A 23,563-nucleotide genomic window follows, 5' to 3' on the forward strand; every position below is an offset into this window, starting at 1 on the left:
CTTGGTCCCTTTATAGCATATGTTCTATATTGACGGGGATTAAGTTTCTCTCCTGAATGGAACAATACACCGTCACAGGGAGCTACTGTACTTTCCAGAGCAACAGACACCAACCCAGGCAAATGGCAAACAGAATCGCGTCTCACACACCAAGCAACTAGCCAGGTTTGTTCAGAGCGCAGCCCCGCTTACTCTTGGCGCCTTTGCTCTTCTGCCTCTGTGCCTCTCCCCAAACTCAGCTGCTCTCTCCGCTGGCTTTCCGCCTTTTACCCGCTTTTCTGCTCACGCTGTTCACTTTCTCTTCTCCCCCCCACTCCCCACCAGCTTTGTTATTCAGCATGTCTGATTAGCAGGAGTCTGATTGGCTGGCTGCCTGCTCTAGAGAGATTCCATTCAGTTTACCCCCCACCCATCCACCCACCCACCCTCGCTCAGGAAATGTGAGCGGGGCTGATGGAAGCTGATAGGCAGGGCTGGAGTGTGAGCTCCAGCCCTGGATGTGACAGCAGCCGGCAGAGGAGCACTTAGCAGCTTATCCAGTGTCCGATTTGGATTCCGGCAAAGGTCCAAGCATGGAATGCTGCCGTCGGGCAACTCCTGGCACACCGCTGCTCTTTCTGGCTTTCCTACTCCTGGTAAATGCCGTTTCATTTCAATATGTTACTTACTATTGCCACTTGGTCTGGGTGCTGCTGGAGAGTGTGTTTGTGTGTTTGTGTGCGTGCGTGTGCGCGTGTGTGTGTGTGTGTGTGTGTGTGGTTTTCAAACTGCAGGGTTTACAAAACCCAACAAACAAAATACAACTTAACTCCTTTGAGAACTTGAACTCCAACTTTCCCAGAAAAATAAACCGTGAAGGTCTTTCTGGAATTAGTTACAGGTACATCGTGATACTGGTATGGAGATGTAAACTTTAGGATCTACTACTGCAGGGAGTATGTGCTGGGAACTGTATAATAGTTATGTGTGTGCATGGAATTTGGAAACGGGCATCCTGAGATCAAACTCACTGTGGTGTTGCAGATTTTCTGAAGGACAGGCAGTGAGGAGCTTGCCTGCTTCTTGTACCCCCCCCCCCGGGGTGCCTCATGCAAATTACTTTTCTCTTTAGTGAGGGCTACTGATCCAGGTGTAGAAACTAAATGAGAACACTGTTTGCAGTCAACTAGGATTATAGCCCATAATTACTACACTCGTTTATGGATACAAGTTAATGCTGGTGTTTATGAATTCAAGGCTAAAGTCTTTGATCTCAGATCTGCTTCGGAAGGCGATTAGGGATCGATGACTTCTTGGCCTGCTGATTTCCAGTCAATGATAAGGCTCTTCTCTTGAACATCAGCGCATACTGCATTTTTGACAAAAAGTAAATGTTCCTTTATGACTCAGACTTGGTTCAATGGGCAGAAAATGAACTTATACTGTCCAAAAAAATCTACACTCAAAATATTAATAGCAATACACATTTCTTTCAAACCAGAGTGTTCTGGCCAGGCAGTTTAGCAAACCTCATCTGAAGGTTTGATTCCAGAATTCTTACACACTGCTTCCAAGGAAACGTGAGTCTAGCTCTCCTTGTCACTACTATGGCATGCCAGAATGTCTTCAGAAGGGAGAAAAGCAGATAAAGAATAAGGTAAAATCGCAGCGGTTGTGCAGGACACATTGCTTTGTCGATGGAGAAGAAATCTTGCATTCTGCTTTGATTCTGACAATTTGATCAATACTGGAATTTTGATGTGGGGAAGCAAACCATTTAGGTACAAATTGGAAAATTCCAGGAAGGTCAATACGATACAGTGACCAGACAGCAGTTAAATATTTCAAACAGTGTTGTATCTTAAACAGTTGCATCACAGTAGCTAAAAACTTGGATTACTGCTTTGTAATTAGAAATCATTTCTATTTTCATGAACATTTGAACAAAAACTGAAGTGTAAGCGTGAGTAGAGGGGGTAGTTATGCCGAGGACGCAAACGAGCGGTGTGTGAGGTGGGCTTTCCGGCTGAGGAGCGAGGAGTGTGGGAAAGGCGTCTCACTTTTTCCATATGGGATATGTGACTTGCAGACATCATGCATTTGTCTCATCTTTATTTCTTTGTGATTGTTTTTAGAGTGTATGCCATTCTCCCATTAATTCGCATCATAAAGCAAATTACCCGTTCACATTCCCTGCTATTTCATTTTCATGTGGAAATACAATTTCATTATACTTAAGCAACGCTCTCTCATTCCGCAGCAGATTGATTTTCTATTCATTTGGTAAATACATTACACTCCTTGCCGCTATCTTGAATATTCATATTGGAATCGTAGCAAGTAATTAGACTCACACGGGGAGAAAAAAGTGTTTGTTTATTTCAAAAGGATTTAACATGTTTGAATTACAATAATTATGGAATTAGAATGAAATCATACCCAGGTTTATATTATGCGTATGCTTAAGTGATTGTGAATTTGAAGCTTATGTTAGAAAAGAACTGGTTGCTGAGTGCAGAGCAGAACCAGCATTAGTAATGCCTGCCGTGCAGGGTGTGTGTGAAGGTGTCAAACACTAGGTGACTTGTTTGAAAATCATTCTAGTGATTCCTCAGAACGGCCGTGTAAATCAGTTACTTTTAAAGCCCATCTTACAGATGAGAAATCAAGTTTATGTGTACTTTATACTGCGGCTATCAAATGCTTAGCAATTAAAGACATATTCTTCATCGGAGATATGTAGGCTTTATAGATCATAAAGGTCTTTAAAGATATACACAGTATGATGTACAATCATTATACTTTGTCAGTAACTGCTTTGTTTGGCTTTGTAGTCAAAATGAATTATTGGCTTAAAAAAAAAAAGCGAACTTTAGCCTGGCCTGTAGTTTACATAGAACTGAAATATGGCATCATCAGCTCAACTTCCGGCTTGATTCAGAAATTGAATTGGAGGATTTGTTATTTCTATAGTGTTTTGTGTATTACAAGAATCTGTCTAGTATTAGAGCTGACTGCGCATATCCTGTCTGTATGGTGGCAAGCCCAGTTGTGGCCTGGTCCAAATCGCCTTCATTTCATTGGCTGCTAACTAATCTGTATCAGAACTTGGTTCTTGAATGTGGAACAAATATGGAAGGCTATAGAACCTTGCTGTTGTCAACAACCCTTTTCTCCTAGAACATTATTCCAGAGAGAATGAGGTCCCAGTGTGGTTTGTGTCTGTCTGAGTTTGCTGCCCATCTCTCAATGCACAGTAACCATGTCACTATAACTTTGGTTTTTTTTTTTTTTTTTTTTTTATTTTTCACTTCACAGACTGTTGAAGAGGTTTCATTTTTGCTCTACCGGTCATACTGAGACACACTACCCATCTTCCCACTCTCCTGTCCTTTGTCTCAATTGCTTAGATCACAAGAAATGTGGCAAGTGAAATCCATGACCAGCCATTGACACTTGCGTCCATCACTCTTGAAGTCAAAGCTCCTTGTCAGAGACACATTTAATCAAGCCTGCATTCTCTTACTGTTTCTTTTAAGTGGCTGTAAGGTCTTCCCCCCTCTCCCCGCTTCCCCCACTATTGTGAGAGTTGCAAGAGTAACACTTGGAATTATAATAAAGTACATGTGTTTTTCTGTTGAATTTCTTTCTTGTCTCTACACTAATTTATACATGGAAACTAGTCAAATACAATAGCCCATTCCTTTCGGCTCGTCTGGTATGCTCCTCCACTATTATCTAAGTGAATCTGTCTTGGATGGTGAGAAGCACCATTAGCCTGTGGAATGAATGTTAAATCCCTTATTACAACAGATTGTGCTCTGCTCCAGAAGAGTGAGTGAGTGTGTGTGTGTGCGCACACACACATACGACATGCATATGCATATGCAAGTCCTTCTAAAGAATGTCTCGCTCTCCATCTAGTTTTTATGCTCATGTCTATACCATGTTTAAATCAAGGCTGAGGATTTTTCTTCTAAGTCTATAGGACATAATGGCATTTATTATAAAATTATTTCTTACCATTGTGTGAAGTTTCTGATCTTCTTGGGTTCCCATCTTTAGTGGTTCTGACGCTCAGGTCCTCAGCATCATTTATTGTGAGAACCATTATACTACATGTTAGTGGAGGGAAGAATGTCCAATAGTGGTCACTAGTGAACCACGTAAGAAACTTGTACTGGGGAAGTTTCTTTGGATAGTGAAGACTTGAGAAAAAGAGGGGTCACAAAAAATGAGTAATGTCTGTCACTTTATATGACAGTTAATCGTGTCGGTGTCTTCTATAAAAGAATGTGAAAAGCAGTCTTCTGAGCTAATTGTGGCCTGAGTTCTTTCTTACACTCTAGACTTCAAGTAGGGGTTTGTACAGCTTTATATCTGTGTAAGATGCAAGTTTTCTGCATGTGCTACAGCATCTAGATGATGCTTTTGTACACAAGTGTGAATCCTGCTTATGGACCTGACTGAGAAAGCCAATAGGCTCTGTCCACTGCCGCCCCGAGTCTCCCGGTTTCTGTCCTCTGACTTCATGCGCACAGTCCAGGCTCTCTGGTGAAATGACAGTCCTGCTTTTAATTTGTGTATCTCTCGGGTTCCAGGACTGACACTTTCTCGGGTTCAGTCACTTAAGTCCCATCCTGCCCTTCCCTCAGCAAACGCACTCTGCAGTTTCTGAGGTCTCGTGAGTCGAGTGACCTTAGCGTGACCTTCTCTCGGGATGAGGACATGAGTGAGAGCGGCCCTTGAATCACCATGAATAACCCACTGGCTGAGTGTACAGAGATGACAAAGGAAGATGCCCGACTGCGGCTTCGTTCTTGCCACTGTCGCTCCTTTTCTTCAGAGAGCTGCCCTCGAGCTTTGCGTTCTAGTCAGAATGAGACAAATGTATGTCATTTTTCTGTCTCCATCATAAAAACCCTACCATGTGGTTGAATTTTGGCTTGATTGGCAGTGCTGGCTCCTGAGCAGCTTAGGCCTGGCATACCGAGGTGATGTAAGCCTGAAAGGATTCTAATTGAAATAGGCCAGCACAGCTGTGTGGGGAGCCGGCCTGCTAACTGGGTAAGCTGTTGCTATCAACCCCTTCTTTCCATGAGCTCAAAAACAAATGACTAAATCTCCCCAGTTCCCAAACTTCAAGATTAAAACTTGCATCGCGGAATAAAGCTTGACTGTTCCGGCTTTCTCTCACTAGGACTTTGTTTGCTGCAGCACCCAGCATGGAAGGCAGTTAGTTTGTTGCAAGTTTTCTGGCCATGTCAAGAAGTTGCCTGGTGGCTAGCCTGTAGCCAACAGTCACCACTGACCTTTCTTTTGTTTCTTCTAGGCACCCCGAAATTATAAATTGGGTTGTCTGACTCCTATATTCAGCAATATTCTCTATTTTTGTCAAAGACATAGATATCTCAATAGCTAATTATAAACTTTCTTAGAAGCAATACCATCATTTCTGTGCTTGAATATCCCTGTCCCATATTCCGCTAATGCATACCTGCATATATAGTCAGCTCTAAATTGTGTGTCAGAGGCTTTAAAATTATAATTCACTGCTATGTCTAAAGCTGTTAAAGGGTAGCTTTGTAGTTCTTGTTTTACTGTGCATCTGCTTCTGTCCTTGTCTTTCTTCTATTTGACTTGGATTTGTCTGTCCTACAAAGCCGTGGAGGGACATCAGACTGGGCCATGTACTCCTCCTACTGCTATCAGGCCCTCTATAAATGTGTTTGAATGAGCAAGTATGTCGTAAGAATGACTCAGCAAGAAACCTACAGGTCGGGAGGAAGACCATGAACACTCACTTTCATTGTGGAGCCTGAAGCATCTTTTTGTTTTGAGTAATCCCAAGTCAAAAGCACATAATAAATTCAAAAGAGAAGACTTCTACTTTGTGTTTCTGTCTTAGCTGTGTACAGGCACCCAATGAAAAATAATGGAACAGTAATTCCTTTTGCTGTTGCCATTTAACATGAGTCTCTTTGCATATTTCATATTTTTTTTTATCCATCAAGGTCTCAAGTACTTTTCCTTTCACAAACCTTGTCATAAGGAAAATGTAGTACTTACATTCGCTACAGTTTTGTAAAGCAAAGTATTTATAGACTCCCACTTTAGTGAACCTAGTGTTATTAATTTCCCTATTTTATTTTCACTACTCTGCACTGAGATAACCTGTATCTCTCAGTCTTCCCCGTGTGCAGACCATGCTATTCAATTGAGTTCTGGTCATTGTGGTTAACATGTCATAAGTAACTTTTGGGGCTGACCCGCCACACTTGATCCCCCAAACATTCTCTACCTGTTTGCCCAATGTGGAGGACCAAGCAGGGAAATGATAAATTCCCAAGATGGTCAGGCTACCAAGTGTCAGGACTGGGTCCCCAGATGACTTAGTGGATTGTCACCCCCCCCACACACACACACACCACTCTTGGGAACCTCACTCTGAATGTCCATTTAAATATAGGAAGTAGCCTTTGTTATGTGAAAATCCTAAAATTTGCAGAAATGTGTTATATGTTCAAAACCTTTATAAATAACATATGCTTCAAATTTAGATTTTATGCATTCTAGTGCATGCTTGTAAGCGCTAATACCTCTTTCCATTTATTATACGGAAAAAAGAGAGCTAAGAAGATGCCACAGCATCTTAATGGTGGTCTAGCCTTTACAGTTTGTTATTCGCTGCATACTCCGAGTGTGCAGAGTAGCTGGGAGAGTGTCTGTGCTCTAGGTAACCAGGAGAAGTGGACCAGCTTTTCAACCAGAGACTCCATAGGGACGTGGAGGTTGGGTATGGGATGAAGAAAGCAACACTGGCTTATAGTGAGTTCCCTGGGCTCACCTCGACAGTAGAGCACTAGACAAACTACAGCCGGAGAGCCACACAGAGCCAAGACAAAGACAATGAAAAGGGCATTAAGGGGCCTGATCCAAGATGTAACGCTCCAGTGGTAGCAGCTCAGAAAATTAGAAATTTAGCGACTGACAGAGAGAAAAGCAGACTCCCAAAGACAGAGAAATGTTCTCACCCAGCAGCGGGAAAAGCAAAACACACTTCCTGAGTTCACCTGACCTCAAGTTATCTTCACGTATTTTTCTTTTTTCTTGCAGCAACCTGCACCACTTTCCATCACTGTAGCAAAAGTCCTAGGAGCCACTAATAGTAAGACGTTTCCTTAGTTCATAGTTCTGGAGCCTGACACTGCACAGGCTCTGGGAGAGGGGTTGCATCACCTCATGACACAGACAACAGGGGCAAGGATGTGTGGAGAGAACAGTTTACTCTCCAAGCAGAAGCAGGAGTGGAGCCCGGCATCCTATAGCCTCTCTTCACTATATACCCACAATGACCTTAAGGTTTCCCTCTAGTCCTGTCTTGTAAGGGTCTACGTCATTATCTACTCTTGCCATCTAGGCCCAAAGCTTCCAAGCACAGGGACCTTGGGGCTATTCAAACCACAAGCAAACTATAACAGAGCCAAGCGTCTATGGAGAAGCTCTGCTATCAGAAGGTAGCAATATGAATACTGGGCTACAGTGCTGTTCCTGGCAGCATCACCTAAGCCCATCACTGCAGATCTGGTCTTCTTCTCTCTGCACATTCATGCGTCGCTGTTGTACCTGGATCTCTAGGGTGCTGAGACAGCAAAACCACCATTACACGCTTTAGTGGTTTTTGTAAACACGAAAGTGCTGTCATCCTTCAGGTGACTATGAACATCCAGACAAAAGACATTTGCCCATCACCATCTGCTCAATGCAAAGAAAACCTGCGCTGTTAGCAAAAGGTGAAGGCTGGAAGACAGAATAAGACACATTACTGATAATAAAGAGCTAAGAAGTCTGCTTTGCATTTTATTTGTTTATAATATTTATTTAGTTATAATACTTAGAATATTAATTTTGCTTTTTAAAAACAATGCTTCCATAGACAATATTTCTGTAATGAACATAATCATTTTCAGCTGTTCTCCAAATTGGTTCATTTGCAAATACCTATTTAGATGCTGTTTATTGAACCCTTATATCTATGTGTGAATGAATAAATTACAGCTTCCCTCAGTCTGTGAACATGTTACTTTTATGAATGATATAAATCACTATTTGTCTCCAGACATTAATGATTTTCAAATTTATTGTAGTTAAAATTAGAACAATTTGTATAAGAAAACACACTGGAATGGTTTTGTAGTTAAGATTAATTCTTTAAGGTAAATCTTATTTCAAAGCAAATCTTCTACTAGGCATGGTTCCTTGTGATTGCCCAATTAGGAAACTGAGGAAGAAGGATGACATACCAAGACCTTGTCTCAAAACAAGCAAAGAGACCAAAGTTATTACTGTAAGAATGAACAGTATATATGAATAGTATATTGGAAGTTATCATCTGCTCCGCTGTCATTGGGGCATCACGCTGCCAGGTTAGTCTTCCATTTTCAATATATTATAATAAAAAGGCGATATGCAAATATCCATGCAAAACCAAACACACTCCATTTGAAATTAAAATTCTGGACATTCTATGGTAGGTGGTACCTCCTGTAGTCATTGGAGTTTCACCCATTGTCTTCTTAAAATAATTTAATCATAATAAGACCAAAATGATCTCGTGTATCAAAGGGAGATGGCTGAAAGAAATGGATCAACAGAAAATGTTTTGTCTAAGGCATATGCCATTTCTAATATGGATTTATTTTATGTCTGAAGCTAGAAATCGTAGGGCTCTAATAGTTTTGCCACCTGTGAATTATTTGGGTGCACCTCATAAGTGGGTTCTTTCTTCTATTTGTTTAAAGAAATGAGTGATATGCTTGCCAATTCTACACTACATTAATTTTCACGGAGTTTCCATTTTCATCTTCATTGCTTTTTCAGATTTTTTTCCAAAGCTTCTGCCATCCTTCTACCAAGGCTCTGGGTATTTTTCCCTCCACTTTTCCTCCCCTGAAGGACTTTCTTTAAGTTATTTTGGTCTGTTGGTATAAATATTGGGACAAAGGAGTGTGATAACCCAAGACGTCCGGACATAAATTCCAAGAGCATGAAAGAAATGAGACAGGAAATTGTCAGCAACCTATAATAAATTCAAACTGCCCAATAAAATAAATGCACCTCATTTTATTCTCATAGGATAAAGTTGGATGTCTGATTTCCCAACCCATCTTGCAGACTATAATCTCCGCTGCCATTTGAAGCCTTTACATGTATTGTTTAGATACTGTACTTCATCAGCAGAACCAAAGCTGAAAAGCATAATGGAAACAATCGGGATACCCATTGTTCAGGTGCGGTGGTGAGATTTGGAAGAGAACTCGGAAGAAATTTTCTGCTCTTTCCTTAAAGTTGTTGAGTTGTTAGGACCATTGGCCATTGAGACCTTGCTTTGGGGCTTTTATCTCGTCTGAGATAACAAGCAAGGTTTGGATTTACTGTTGGCAGAAGTAGCTTGAAAGGATTTAGACTGCCAGATCTTACACTCGTGTTTTAGAATTTAAAGAGTCATTGAGGTGTAAAAATGTGGCCTCCAATGATGGCAACCTCTTTGAAAGTAGGAATTTGGTATCATGTGTTTTTCCCAATACCTCTTCCATGGCAGCAGGCAGAGTTTGATTTAAATAAGGTACTTAGGGTAAATTTTCTGTGTGAGTAAATGAACCAATTGCCCATCATTGCACTTCTGTCTTACACATAATTAAATTTTAAATGCAAAGCATTGGCTGAGAAACCTAAGTTCTATCTGTCAGTAACATCTCTTAGGTAGGATCAGTCAAAGGATCCAGATTCCCTTCCTTTAGGTCAGTCTTTCCACTGAATTATTTCTAGAATTCAAGAGCTGTCCTTAGTTGGAAGATTGAAATAATTGTGACCTGGTAGCCAGCGAGACTTCTGGGCAACTATCCTGAGTTAGAACTCAAGACTTATTGTGGGTTTATAAACTTCCAGGTGACAAGCTGTGTCACGGTAGTAAAGCCTTACTTCTAAATCAACAAAAAATGTGAATCATTTGCTGACCTGTATATGAAAGTTACTTTCTACAGGTCTTGTATATAATAGGTTTCCAAGAGTTGGCTGCCTCCCTTGAATCATTGTGAAATTGTATAATTCCAGGGTCAGCTGCATCTCAGAAGTATGTTTTAGTGCTGGGTAGATTGTGTTAAACAAAGCAGACATGGTATAAAAAGTGGGTCTTTCTACATGTAATATCAGAAAGGAATTGGGGCAGGGGCAGGCAAGACAGCAATTAACTGGCCGGAGCTTTCCATTGGTTTTATGTTGCTGTCATGATATTATTTTCTTTAAACTGTATATTTAACTATTGCTGATGTAAGGGTGTCTCTGCCTAAAGAAATAGACATATTAATTCATTATTTATAGTGATTCAAGAAAGAATGTGTTAGAAAAACTCCAAGTCTCTAAAGATTTATATTTAAGGTCATTTTCTGAGTTATGCCTTTTCCCCCCTGAAGTCCTTTCTTTCTTTCTTTTTTTAAATAGCCATACTGAAACCCAAGCTTAATGAGTGTATCATGCTGTCCCTGTGTTTATTTGATACATAAACACCTGTCTTTTCCATCTTAGGGCCATGCTAAAGAAATGAAACCTTTAACCTAGTCCCTCCTTCAAGCCAGCAGCAGGCTAGTCAGCAGAATATAGGATGTGTAGCATGTTACTAGCTGTGGTCTTCCCTCAAGAGGCTTGCTAACTCCAGGTGGGTGAGGCTAAGACAAAGTTGGCTCAATGGGCTGCAGAGTCCTTTCTGCAGTCCTGGAGATTGCTCCCAGGGTTTTGTGTGTGCAGGGTAGGCACCTTAGCAAGAAGCTATATCCCCAGCCAGACTACATACTCGTAGAAGACACACAGTATTCTGTGCCTTTAATAATCATAAAGAACAGATTCCCAAAGTTTTGCATTTTATAGACCCCCTAAAATTTCAAAAACAATTAAGGGGATAGTTCAGGTAGGTAGGAACTATAGAAAATAGACACAGTATTTCTGATTTTTTGCTACCTAAGAATATTAATAAAATAAATCACATGAACTATCATAGCTTGATTTGTTAGATAACCTGGGGTTAATACCGGAGAGCATGGTGGCACCGATGTAAGAACACTGTATATTTATTAATCCACCTTCTACTCATAACAGCCTGGGACCTGGGGAAGCCGTCAGCCTGGCAAGGTCGGGTAGGAGCATGGGTCAGTTCTAAAGTGCATGCAGTTCACTCTTGTCCCAGTTCCACCAATTCATTTGTTTCACCCACAAAAGTTGAACGTCACTTGAAAAACCAAAAGTTCCAGGTGTAACTTTTCAAAAGAAAATAATAATAACATATGTAGGGGAGAAAAAAAATATATAACACATGGTTCTTGGCAAAATAACTTGGGTTCTTACTGTTTTCTCATTATTCAGTGTATCCGTGAAAATTTTACAATGGATTGGCTTGCTCCGTGTCAGTCCCTTTCCCTGGGTCAAAAGGAGGAAGAACAGAAAGGCTGATGCCGTTTCCTAGGGAAGGGGTGCAGGCTCTCTCCTTGATAAGCAGCCTCTCTGTGGAAGGCAGGCCAAAGAGAAAGAGAAGTGGGGCACGCCCAGTAGAGAGCCTATGAAGACAAAATGATGAGTTGGGGGGACAGTGAGCGAATCCTGGCAGTCTCCAGGCATAGCCAAGCAATACTGTGCCTTCCAGGCCATGAGCAGGGGCAAGGACTACCGTTTTTGTTTTAGATACGAAGATGACAGAGAGGAAGAGTCCAGAAGTTTCTAGTTACTGTCCCTCTCCTGATGGGGCACTAGGAAACCAACAGGAGCAAAAGCGGCAGTAACAAAGAAAAAATGCCCTACTAGAAGGCTGAAGAGCCAATGGGAGGAAACCCACGGTGGGCTCCCTCATCTTGAAACCCAGTGGTGACTAGCACTCCTATAAGGTACTAAGGTTCAGGTCCCCACTATTTAGTTAAGAATCAGAGCTCTTAATTCTTTTACGATATGAATGTATTTGTATCTCTATGATACCTTTCATAATTTTAAAAAGATAGTCCTGTACATAAGGTCACAGTTTTTAATGAGGAGACCTTGAGTAAAATTATCTGCTCTTGTACCACCTTCCATCCAGCAAGCATTTCCTGGTAAACCTGACAAAATGGGCCAATATCATGACGTCATTTTTTGTACCTTCTCCTGATTAATGGAGTCTAACGATACAGTGTCTCCTCATGCTGTATCATTAACTTGCTTATTCTCTCGCCCAAAGAGTCTATTGAACTCTTCAGATTCATGTCGCGGTCATAAATCTTTCCAGGATATCAGCAAGTGTCTTTGCCCTCATTCTCAATATCCCCACACTGTCTAATCTGGCTTCCACATGTAGGGCTCCCTTTGCAGACAGCTGGATCTCAGTAAAACTAGAGCACCCAGTATCTACCCTTATACTATCACTGTGGTCATTAGAAGAGAAACCACTTTAGGTACAAAATTATGAATTTAGAGATCTTATAAATTTGCAACTTAACTGAAAAAAAGCCCCGATTTAGAGAGAAACCTAAAACATATATCATATGAATCTTCTTGTGAATCTGACTGACAAAAGGTCAGAGTTTTTAACCGATCTGGCATTGGTACTTGAAGGTAGCTCTCCTTTTCCTAGTTATGAGCAAAGAGTCTCTATTGCGTACAAAACTGTTTGTACAACTTTGGGACTAAGCTGATTCTAGGTTGGCCTTGCCTCATAACATAGACTTTCCTGGCAACAACATCAAATAGGTATTTATGTTTAAAATCATATGGTTGTTTTTTCATAATAATTTTGGACATTGACCACGTTTACTCTCCTTCCTCAAAATTGACTTCCACAGCATAAACCTCTATCCAGATTTAGCAAAGATGTGATTTTTTTTTTTTGGGTTTGGGCTCATGTGCCAAACACTGCTTTGTCTATCTATGCTAGGTAATACTGGCCACACCTATTTCACAGATAAGCAAACTGAGTCCTAAAGCCTAAAGGTGGTGTGAATTTCTGCACTTTTCTTCTGCATGTATTCAGTTCTTCTTGCAAACAAATCACATTAAAATATGCAGCACAGATTATGTCCCACATTGTTTGAGCTATGTCTTGGCCTCTTTTGGCAGGCACCTCCCCAACATGCTGAGTGATTTCCACAGTTTCTAAACCAAGTTCACAAGAGTTCACAGCTTGTACCGTATTTCATCGATCGTAAGATACACAGCTTTTATTCCTGACTTTAGAAACTTGGATGTACTTATGATAGTAGGTCATAGTTCGGTGGGTGGCATTTCTCTTGTCTTGATTATAATATGACATAACATAATAGTGCGTCTTCAATCTTCGGCATCTTCCATTTGCTAGGGTTTCATTGCTTGATTTTTTTTTCCAGTATTTAACTGATGAGAAGCAAGGGAAGGCTTAAAGTTTCAGTAGAAAGATATGATCATAGCCCTCCCCTTGCTAATTCCCTCCTAAGCACCTTCCTCTGGTACAGGTTGATTATTTATTTATTTATTTATTGCCAATCTCTTTTAATCTAGAGCAATGGAAACTCTCTACATTGAACCCATGGGAGCCTATTCTTTTCCTTGTTAACATCCCTCAACCTAGCCCATAGTCTTTGTGTGCCTCAGTTACCTTTTCTGTAGTCTGGTATAGTGTAGTAGTTGTTGATGCTTTTTTCACTTCCAAGTTAGCCAGGCACCTGCTACATTTCATCATCCCTGGCCCCTCCCACTTGACCAAGCCTGGGCCTGGGTAACTGGTAAACTCTCCATATGATTCCCAAATACTCCAAACCTGATGGCTCCTGAACAAAACTTCTTCAGCTAGACTGCCTGATTTTAAATCTTGGTCTCACAACAATAACCTTTCTACAGTGTTCTATGCCCCAATGTCCTTGCATGTTTAGACAGTTGTCAACAAGAACATCCTCATCCAAAATTATAATGAAGCTAAAGAAAATGATTCGCCCCACAGCGTTAGCATAGGACCTCGCCAGGGCCACGAGTTCCCAGCAGGCATCAGCCGTTATTGTACTCCACACTCCATGCTGAAATGTCTCTACCTCAGTCTCAGAACCAATCTCTTTTTTTCCCTTTCTTCACGACAGCCAACAGCTTTGCTAACTAACAACAGCTCTGAGTACAATCTCAACAGGAATGAGAAGAAAAATGGTTACTCTTTCACTTGGAGGAGGGGCTCTGGAGCCCACTGAAACCAGGAAGTGGAAGATGGGAGAAAGACCAAGGTTAGCTTAAGAAAGTTATTCTATGAGTCCACTTATAAATGCTTGCCTCATTCAAGGTTCTCAGATTTCTTCTTTATCAAAGCACTTGAAGAACTCTGGACTGATTGTCTGTCCAGCTGCTTGCACCCCACCACCTCTACCAAGAACTTTAGCTACTGTTGGCCTGAGGAAGAATCCAGACAAAGATACTAAGTAATTTGAATGTATAGCCAGGGGTTGGGAAAACATCTCTCTAAAGAAAGTTGAAAGGAGCCGAGCAGTGGTGGAGCATGCCATTAATCCCAGCACTCAGGAGGCAGAGGCAGGCAGAACTCTGTGAGTTCGAGGCCAGCCTGATCTACAGAGCTAGTTCCAGGACAGGAACCAAAGCTACAGAGAAACCCTGTCTCCAAAAAAACCAAAATAAATAAATAAATAGATAGATAGATAGATAGATAGATAGATAGATAGATAGATAGATAGATAGATAGTAAAGAAAGTTGAAAGGATTATACAAACAGCTTTCCCCTGCAAGGTGAATATTGCAACATTGAAGAATCTTTATAATACCCACTTCTTAGTGCTAAGATCCCATGAGCCTCATGACCTACAATAGTGTAGCGGTTTTTATAGCTCATCCAGCAGATGGGAATGGACTGTGTATATAATTGTAAGTACACATATCAGACAGAATTACAACGCAGAAGGCATCAGCACTTGTCAGGTGTGAGGTCTCTAGTATAATATTGAAACTACTCATTTGAATATGTAAACATTTTATTAAAAATATAGAGGCCCTGGACAGAACAAATCACTTGGTACAAGATAGAAATTAAAGCCCCAGTCTGACTTGAAGGAACAAATAAAGCCAGACTCCGAGGCCTCCAGTCTTCCGAATCCACTTGTCATTTGCCTTTTTTCTCAATGGTTGCTGTGTCTGCTTCAGTATTTTGGATACTCCACTGTTGTCCTTGGGCAGCTAAGCTTAATTCCTGCCTGGATGACTGACTCTTACCCAGCTGTATCTCATTTAATCGGTCAGAGAGTCGAAGTTCCTCTTATCTGTTATTAAAATGGCTGTTAAGATTAGTTCCTCACTTGTTCCTTTGGCAGCAACTTTCTCTTCCTCTTCTCTTTCCAAAACATCCATATACTTTAGTACCCGTAGAAGTACTGTGGGCTTCAAATGAATAGTGAAAATACCTTGAAGACTGCTTCGTGCGGCCGCCTTCTCTGGCTCCAGTTGGGACCCTACTCGAGGCCCAATCCCTCAGCCGGAACTCGATCTGACACCACCATTGCAACCTCGCCCACAGTCTTCTTCCTGGAGTGTCTGGGCACACTTAGCCCTGGTGTGGAGGTGCTGGCCTGGCCAAGGTTATGAGCAGTGTGGAAGGCCAGGTGTGCATCGTGTCAGCAGTCAAAAGAGTTCTCTCTGGAGCACTAAGGCCAAGAGTGGGACGGGGAGACAGGAGGGAGGTGCCCTGTGAAGGAGAACACACAGCAGAGAAAGCGGAACGTGTGAGTGTGAATACATGTGTGTACGGGACGGGATAGATGAAGGAGCCTTGAAGGAGGAGAATTATTCTGTATTGATGTTTGTACATTAATAACTCTGTGAGGGAGCCAGGCTGCAAAAGAATTGGAGCCCCAAATATTTTTAGATCAAGTAATGTTGAGTTAACTGTGCGAAGAAGGCCTTTGGATGACTAGAATAATATCCTAGAGACTGGAAAAGCTGTCAGTTTGTAAATCACCCACAAACAAGACAGCGCTGGAGAAAGTGGACCAGTCAAGAGGAACATCAGACTAACGGTGTGGGGGGGTGGGGGTGGGGGAATACTGGGAAAAGCCCTCGGAGATTCCAGCACTTACCAGTACAGATGAGTAAGGAGACAGTGGGAAGGACAGGCAAGTAGTGGCTGCCAGGAGCCTATTGCACAGCAAGCTGTGAGGAAGGTCAGAGGATGTGGTGAGTGACAGCATCCAGATGAGTGGCAGGGCAGCCTAGGCAGGCAAGGAGTTGGCAGAAGCCAGACTGCACCACGGGATGGAATTCGGGGGTGTTGAGGAAGTGGTTACAGAGATGCGGATTAGACTTTCCAGAAGCCTTGAAGTGAAAGGCAGGCAGGCAGGCAGGCAGCAGGCTGCTCACCATGGACAACATGGAAAGGCAAAGACCGGAAGGCACAGTCTGGGAGCAGGGAGATAAAAGTGAACTTGGTTTTAATAAAAAGAGGAGAACGTACTTTCGTCTTAATAGCTCAAAGAATGCTGATAGCAGCCATGTGTGAAATTGATTTCTGAGGCCCAGCACCAGAAAGAGTAGGATTGTGAGGCCATGCAGTAGTAAAGCATGATTTAACGCCTTCACTCTCTCGTCTTATTACAAAGCAGGCTCTAAAAAAAGATGCCTGGGGTGCGCCTCAGCAACCTTGATATTGTCTGTGGCCAGCATCCATTTTATTATATTCCTGAGACAGCTTGGTGACTATAACACCACTTCACACGCTCATCTATTAACATGTCATAGAGCTAAGAGCGTTTTGTGCAGTGCACATAAATATTATCACTCTATTAAATAATACCGAATGATGCTTGAAGGGCGAATGTGTCTTGCTGGAAACATAAAGGTGACAGGTTTGTGCTTCCATGTTGAGAGCAAAATACCAGTTTTGTAAAGTCTCAGAACTGTTCAAACCCTGGGAAAACTTACAAGAACCACAGATACGATACTGTAGTGTATTTCATACCCAACTAAACATTTGCCAAGTGTCATACCAAATAGCTCTTTGGTATTGTTAATGAATTTACAGATAATAGGAGATTGTCTCACCTCTCATATGCACAATACTAAATGAAAATTCCTAGTTCTGATTTAAAAAATTGCCAACAATACATGGAATTTAGCTAGCTGGAAAAGCAAAGTTGAACTTGATTAGAAAGCGGTTGATTTTTCTCTCATTGCTATTATTCTCTCCTATTTCATCTGATAGACATGTCCTGTTTATTATGATGATGGTGACTTATAATGGACTGGGGAACATCCATCCACTTAAAGAAACAAAATATGCTTTGCAGATTTAAAACTGCAGAATTATGCACGCTATTCCACACGGGAGGAAAGGAAATTTGTACAGCCTTTCTGTCTTGTGTTCCCCTAACAAGAGAGTGTGTGGTGACGTTGCTGGGGTTCTAACAAACTGCCTGGACTCTCCACTTAAGTCACATAATATGCGAGGAAACATATCTGCAAAACTAACAATTAATTGAGAAAGTCACGCAGTGCAGAAAGAGAATGACGATAGTGGCCTATGTACTGATATAAAACAGTAATTTGTGAACCTTGTTGAGACCCCATGTAGTAGAAACGTTCAGAAGACAACATTGCTCTCTGACACCGATCAGAAGTAACTCAAAGTGGACACTGAAGACCATGAAGCAAATCTACCTTTCAGCCCATCACCTGGATGATTTTTGCTTACAGGCATTTTCTGGTTTTCAAAGAACTAAATAGTACACATTTATTAATAAGAAACTGTAGAATATAATTTTGTACTCACCTTATTTTTTTAGAAGTCACTTTAATGTCTTCAATAGGTTTTGGGTGGTGAGGACTGCCTATAGAAATAAAAGAATCCCAATGAAAATCATCAGTTTCAAGAATCAGCTTGTTAAAAAAAAAAGAATGAAGCCATTGGACCACCCACATCTTAAATTTCATTTGGCAATTACACTGCCCAACATTCATTCATATATTACTGCTTTATCTTTAAAGAAATCTTTATAGCAACTCTGTGAGTTAAACCAAAGTAGTGTTTGGGATCCTGCCTTAGAAATTATCTGACTTCAAACTGAGATGCACTACACTAGTTATTTAAGATATCATGATGGCTATATCACTATATCAAGGTGTAACAAATGTACCACAGAGACTTCTTGTGACCTGATGCCCAGCCTGTGTCCTTACTTAAAAGTTTTCCATCAGTATTATCCATGTACACCTGTTGGAGGAGGTTACTCCGCACCCCCCCCCCAACCACCATAACACACAGAAACTATATTATTCGAGTCATTGCATGGCCCATTAGCTCTAGCTTCTTATTGGCTAACGCTTACATATTAATTTAACTCAGTTCTATTAGTCTATGTATTACCATGTGGCTGTGGCTTACCAGCTAAAGTTCCTTCCATCTGGTGTCTGTCTCCTGTGGGGGGCTACATGGCTTCTTTTGACTCCGCCCTTCTTTTTCCCAGCATTCAGTTTAGCTTTCCCCACCTACCTAAGTTCTACCCTATCAGGCCAAGGCAGTTTCTTTATTAACTAATGGTATTCACAGTATCCAGAGGGGAATCCCGCATCATACACCTTCTTAAATGCTTTAAATTCAAACATGTGTACACACACACACACATATACACAGTCAAACACATACAGACTCACATAGATACATACAGACACACACGTACCAAACCTCTCCCCCTACACACACATAAAAACTCTCTCTCTCTCTCTCTCTCTCTCTCTCTCTCTCTCTCTCACACACACACACACACACACACACACACACACACACACACATACACATATACGTGTACACCAAGTTAACATTGACCATTGGACTTGGTGCTATGCCCAGTCAAACATCAGGGTTGAGACTGAATGCTATTCAGCTCCTATCTACCAGGATTTTGCAGTCTCTTACCTCTGAATATCTTAACATCAGAGCTCTATTATTTTATTTAGATTTATTTTACAAGAATCCACTGTCCCTAATCTAGAACTCTTCCTTGTGTCAAATTTACTTTGATTTTTTTCTGATTAGTTGTTGTGACCAATTTAACTTTTTTCTATACTCTGTACTGCACTAATTTGTGTGTTTACTTTTAAATGCTGTTCAGTTTTTTATTGTTTGCAGCCTTTTCCTTTGATTAACCAAGACCTCGTGCACCCACACTATCCCTGTCTGTAACCCCTCCAATCCCAGCACACTCACCTCCTAACTGTGCACTTCCCAGATAGAGCAGAGAACAGTCTGTTGCTGACTGTTTGGTGAAGTGCTTTGACACATACTCACCTGGGACAGAAATTAGGCTACATTAAGGAAAGATATGACACATTAATTATTCAGCTTTAAATGTTTTGGCTAAATTCAGCACTAGCATAAAGAGATACATGAAGAACAAACATAATTAACTTTCTTCCCTGTATAGGTCAGGTTTATTTGTGTCTTCTCCCATTCCCTTGCTTATCTGCAGCTTGCATTATTTGCTGTCTGTTGAGAACCAGAGTGCACATGAACAAGAGAAAACTGACAGCCATTATGAATTAGGCCCTCAACCACAACCTGTCCTGGCCTGCCTTGTGCTCAAAGACTATTTACTGACACCGGTTAGATATTCAGAGTCCCACAAGGCACCGGGGGAAAATGGCACATTTATCTTCGTTGTGGCCCTTACAAAGCACACAGTCTATTTCTGATAAAAGCTGTGCCGGCAAAGAAGTGCAAAGCAGAGACACCCAAATGCTAAGCCATCTATAGCATCAGATCCTAGCAATGTGCTCTAAACCTGCAGAAACAATGGGTATTGCTTCTGCCTGAAGAATAGGTAGTTCCAGTAGATACTGGTGTGGTAGCTGTACCATAAAGCAAGGGCAGGAAGACACAAGGCATGGGAAATAAAGCAGGTGAAGAGGATGAAGAGGGTGGGAAGCTAAACAAGCAGCCAATGAGCACAGTATGAGAGGATCTGACAGCATCTTGCATGAACAAGGAGTCAATGTGTGTTTGAGGTCAGCAGGAATGAATTCGGGACATTTAGGGTCAAGTTAGAAAAAGATTTTATATTTCATTTTTGGTAATTTGGACTTTATTCTATTCCTAGTGATTCCTAACCTTCTTTTTTTTTGAGAACCTGATGAAAGCTATGAATCTTCTTTCCAGAAGTATAAGAATAACACACATATGCCCAAAATGTTGCATAGAGGTTTTGAGCATTCACAGGCCACCTGGAATCTATTATTAGATCCCACCAACTGTACACGCTGGCTCTACAGAAAGTCTCTTAGTAAGGAGTGAACAGTTCAGCTGTGTTTGCCACCAAGCTAGCTGGCAATAGTATGGAGGACAGGCAGGTGGGCGTGAAAAAAATAATCACATGGTAAAGTTATTGTGAAACACAAGGTGCCAGCAGTAAGACCAGAATGAAGGGTTTGGAAGAGGTGAGGGTGGAAGAGAAAACCACTGCTGAAGTGGGGTTGATAACCCCGAGTTAGCTGAGAGGATATTGAGCAAATATTTTGTGGTTGCTTGTCCTTACTCTTCCCATTCAAATACAAATCGGGATTGATGTGCCAGTCTGGAGTCACAGAAGCAGACAGACATGAAAACCAAGCTTGCTGGATTTGAACTCCACATGCATGCAGAAGCCTCAAGTCTATTCAAATACTAAGACTACAGGGAGCTGTGAAGTAGTGAGTTCAAAGACTCAGGGACAGTTGCTGGTAGACACACTAAAAGGTAAAGAGCCATGGCTGACAGTAATTCTGGAGAGGAAGTAGTCATAGGCAGCCAACTACTGACTGATGTCCCCCTTTTCCTTACCTGTGGCTTCCTGATTTCAGAGCAGATTTGGTAGGTGGTTGGTTTGTTTTATGTTTTGGATGAGGAAATATTAGTAAGACCGTCAAGTAGATACTTTGAAGGATTTATTGCCCAAACTGTCAAACTTGCAAAACGGTTTCCACTACCCGTGCCTCCCCTAACTCCCTCTGATAGCAGCAGTCACGAGTTAAAACTAGAATAAAATGCTATCAAGGGAACAAAGATATACAGGAATTAAGAGGACCACTGCTTTTTAAAATGCATTCTTCTGAGCAAGAATAGGTGCTGAGCTTTGTTGGATGTATCTTCCAGTGCGGAGGACAAAGGAGATGGTAGCTTCTTGAACTGGAGAATTGAAGACAGTCCTTAAATTTCAACATCCTTAGAAATCTTGGTACTAGACATTTCTCATATACTTTCCCTCATTCCTTCTGTGTTTGTTCTGTGTTCTACATACGATTTTGGGAGACAAATGTAAAATAAGTAATTGAAGATGTAAAACTAAAACAAAGTTCCAAAGTATCTCCCCATCTGCTCGATACATTTTATGACATTCGTAATCATTTCACTTATTACCACGGGTAACTAAAATATTATAACCATTGCCTTCAAGGGGTTTGGTAGTTTCTTTGGGAAGGTAGTTGTCAGACAGAATGATAACCTGGAAGAGATTTCAGGACTTGATCCCGTGAATTCTCTATTAATTAGACACGAATGTGTGGATGGGACATAAAGTACTTGTCGATTAAACAGATTACATTTATTACAGTGGTAAAAGCCTGTCATTTGGCCACATTTTCTGAATGAAGACAGTCTAAGTGTGAGCAAAAGTGGAGACAAAGAATGTGAGGGGGGAGGCGGTGGCGGGGAGGAGGCAGAAATCCTCAATAAATAAATATATTTTTAAAAAAAGAACAAAAAAAAAGAATGTGAGGGGGGAGAGAGGAATGAAGGAAGAAAGGAAGAAAGAAGGAAGGAAAGAAGAAAGAAAGGAAGGAAGAAAGGAAGAAAGAAAGAAAACCACAATGCTTTATCAAGAATATTTTAGACTTCAATTCTAAATATTTGTCTGAATATTGAAATGAGGACTTAAGAATATATCTGAGGTGAACACGGAAATGGAACCTAGATTACATTCAGAGCCCTATGAAGCTTCCTTTAGAATCATTTCACAGAACTTCTCTTGATGTCAATGGCACAATGGTCAGCCAAGGACAAATTAGTTCTCCTTACATCTTGCTTGACAATGACGTGGTAACCAGTCATCTCTTCCAGTTTCTCTAGTATCAATTCTAATTTGGGCTTTTGGCTCTCAAGTCCTAAGCCGTATTAATTTCTTAACTTTCCAGCTCCCTCGCTGAATAAAAAAAGAAAAGTTTTGTTTTGTTTTGTTTTGTTTTTTTCTCTATCAGGAATGCTTTCCCCATGATTCCAACCCCAACATGTGCTTTCCGGGGCCTCAGATGTTTCCGTAGTGCTACAGATGTTTTGTAAATTCATTTCAGCAAAAGTTGCCAGTGCTGCAGAAACTATCTGTGGCTGATTGGCCCCAAAGTTTGGACAGAGTTTGAGTTAGATTAGGTGGAAATGGAAACTGAAACTTCTTGCTGGCTTGCCAGGAGCTCAAGAATTCACAGAGAGAGCAGAGAAGGAATTTGCTTGGAGGGGGAGTTTCCAGTGTGCCTGTTTTGGGGGAGCGGAGGGGTGTGGGAGTCCCTGGAAGGAACTCTTCACTGTTTTTCTTGGGGTTGTGCCTACATACTATTGTGCTCTGGAGGTTGCTTCCCTTTTCTCCATATGGGAAGAATCAACAGCAGTAGCAACACTAATGAGAAAGAGTAGCTTCACTTTAGAACTCCAGGTGAAACAGCTCTCGTTTCACACCTGAGATGTCCAAATAGCCCTACATGAGCCACAACGATGATGAGTATGACTGCAAAGGTGGGAATGATGAGTCGTAAAGCTAACTGGTGACCCTACAGTTCACCTTTGCTCTCTCTCTTTGTGAAAGCCATGAAATTACTGCCTGCAGTCCTGGACTTGAGCAGGGGCTGGATTCAATACTTGGGCTATTATTGTTTTGAAAATGCAAATTGTTAGAGTGGACAAAGAAAGCAAGACAGTCAAGACATCTCCAGTAAAAACTTCAAGTCCCTAAGACCATGTGTAACATATATCTAGATCTACGAACTGATATATCTATATCTGTGATATATTTTGATCTGGAACTCTATTGATAGCTAAACTCTGATCTAGATATATACTTGACATACATAATACATATGTTTGTATACTTACCCACACCTGGTTTACAATCTCTATCAGAAAAATGCATAGTAGTATTTATATTAATATTTTATTGGTACCATTGTGGATCATTTGGAATGTACCATTACCTAAGTTCCTACTTTAAGAGTAACAGAAGCTGAGAGGGATAGGATATTTGAATCTGTGCCCTCCTTCAGACGAGCTTACTCAAAGCACTGAATGATCAGCTGCAAAGTTCTTGAATGTTAGGCTTTGTTCATACCAGCAATTACTGCTTCTAACCCAGCTGCCTATGTACTCTGGTAGACCTTTCCAGGAGGAGCAGAGCTTCTCAACGAGAAGAGCTGTGATCCAGCTTCATCCTTGGATAGAATACAAATACATCAACTTACTATAGTTCTGAAATGCAGATCTTGCAGAAGCATTTGACATCAAGCAGAGTCAGGGTTTTGTTTCCAAAAAGAGAGAGAGAGA

General features: G+C 41.2%; 1 protein-coding gene across 2 annotated transcripts in view; it reads left to right on the forward strand.

Annotated features, from left to right (window-relative positions):
- The first annotated feature begins 466 nt into the window (after window positions 1-466).
- Window positions 467-23,563, forward strand: part of Adamtsl1 (ADAMTS like 1) — a 387,047-nt gene continuing 363,950 nt past the window's right edge. For both annotated transcript variants that reach the window (XM_005352697.2, XM_026782337.1), the window contains exon 1: window positions 467-635. In XM_005352697.2, the coding sequence (XP_005352754.1) occupies window positions 573-635 (63 nt within the window). In that variant the 5' untranslated portion in view covers window positions 467-572. The remainder of the gene's footprint in view (window positions 636-23,563) is intronic.

This window comes from Microtus ochrogaster, chromosome 10 (genome assembly GCF_000317375.1).
Source record: "Microtus ochrogaster isolate Prairie Vole_2 chromosome 10, MicOch1.0, whole genome shotgun sequence".
Lineage (NCBI taxonomy): Eukaryota > Metazoa > Chordata > Mammalia > Rodentia > Cricetidae > Microtus > Microtus ochrogaster.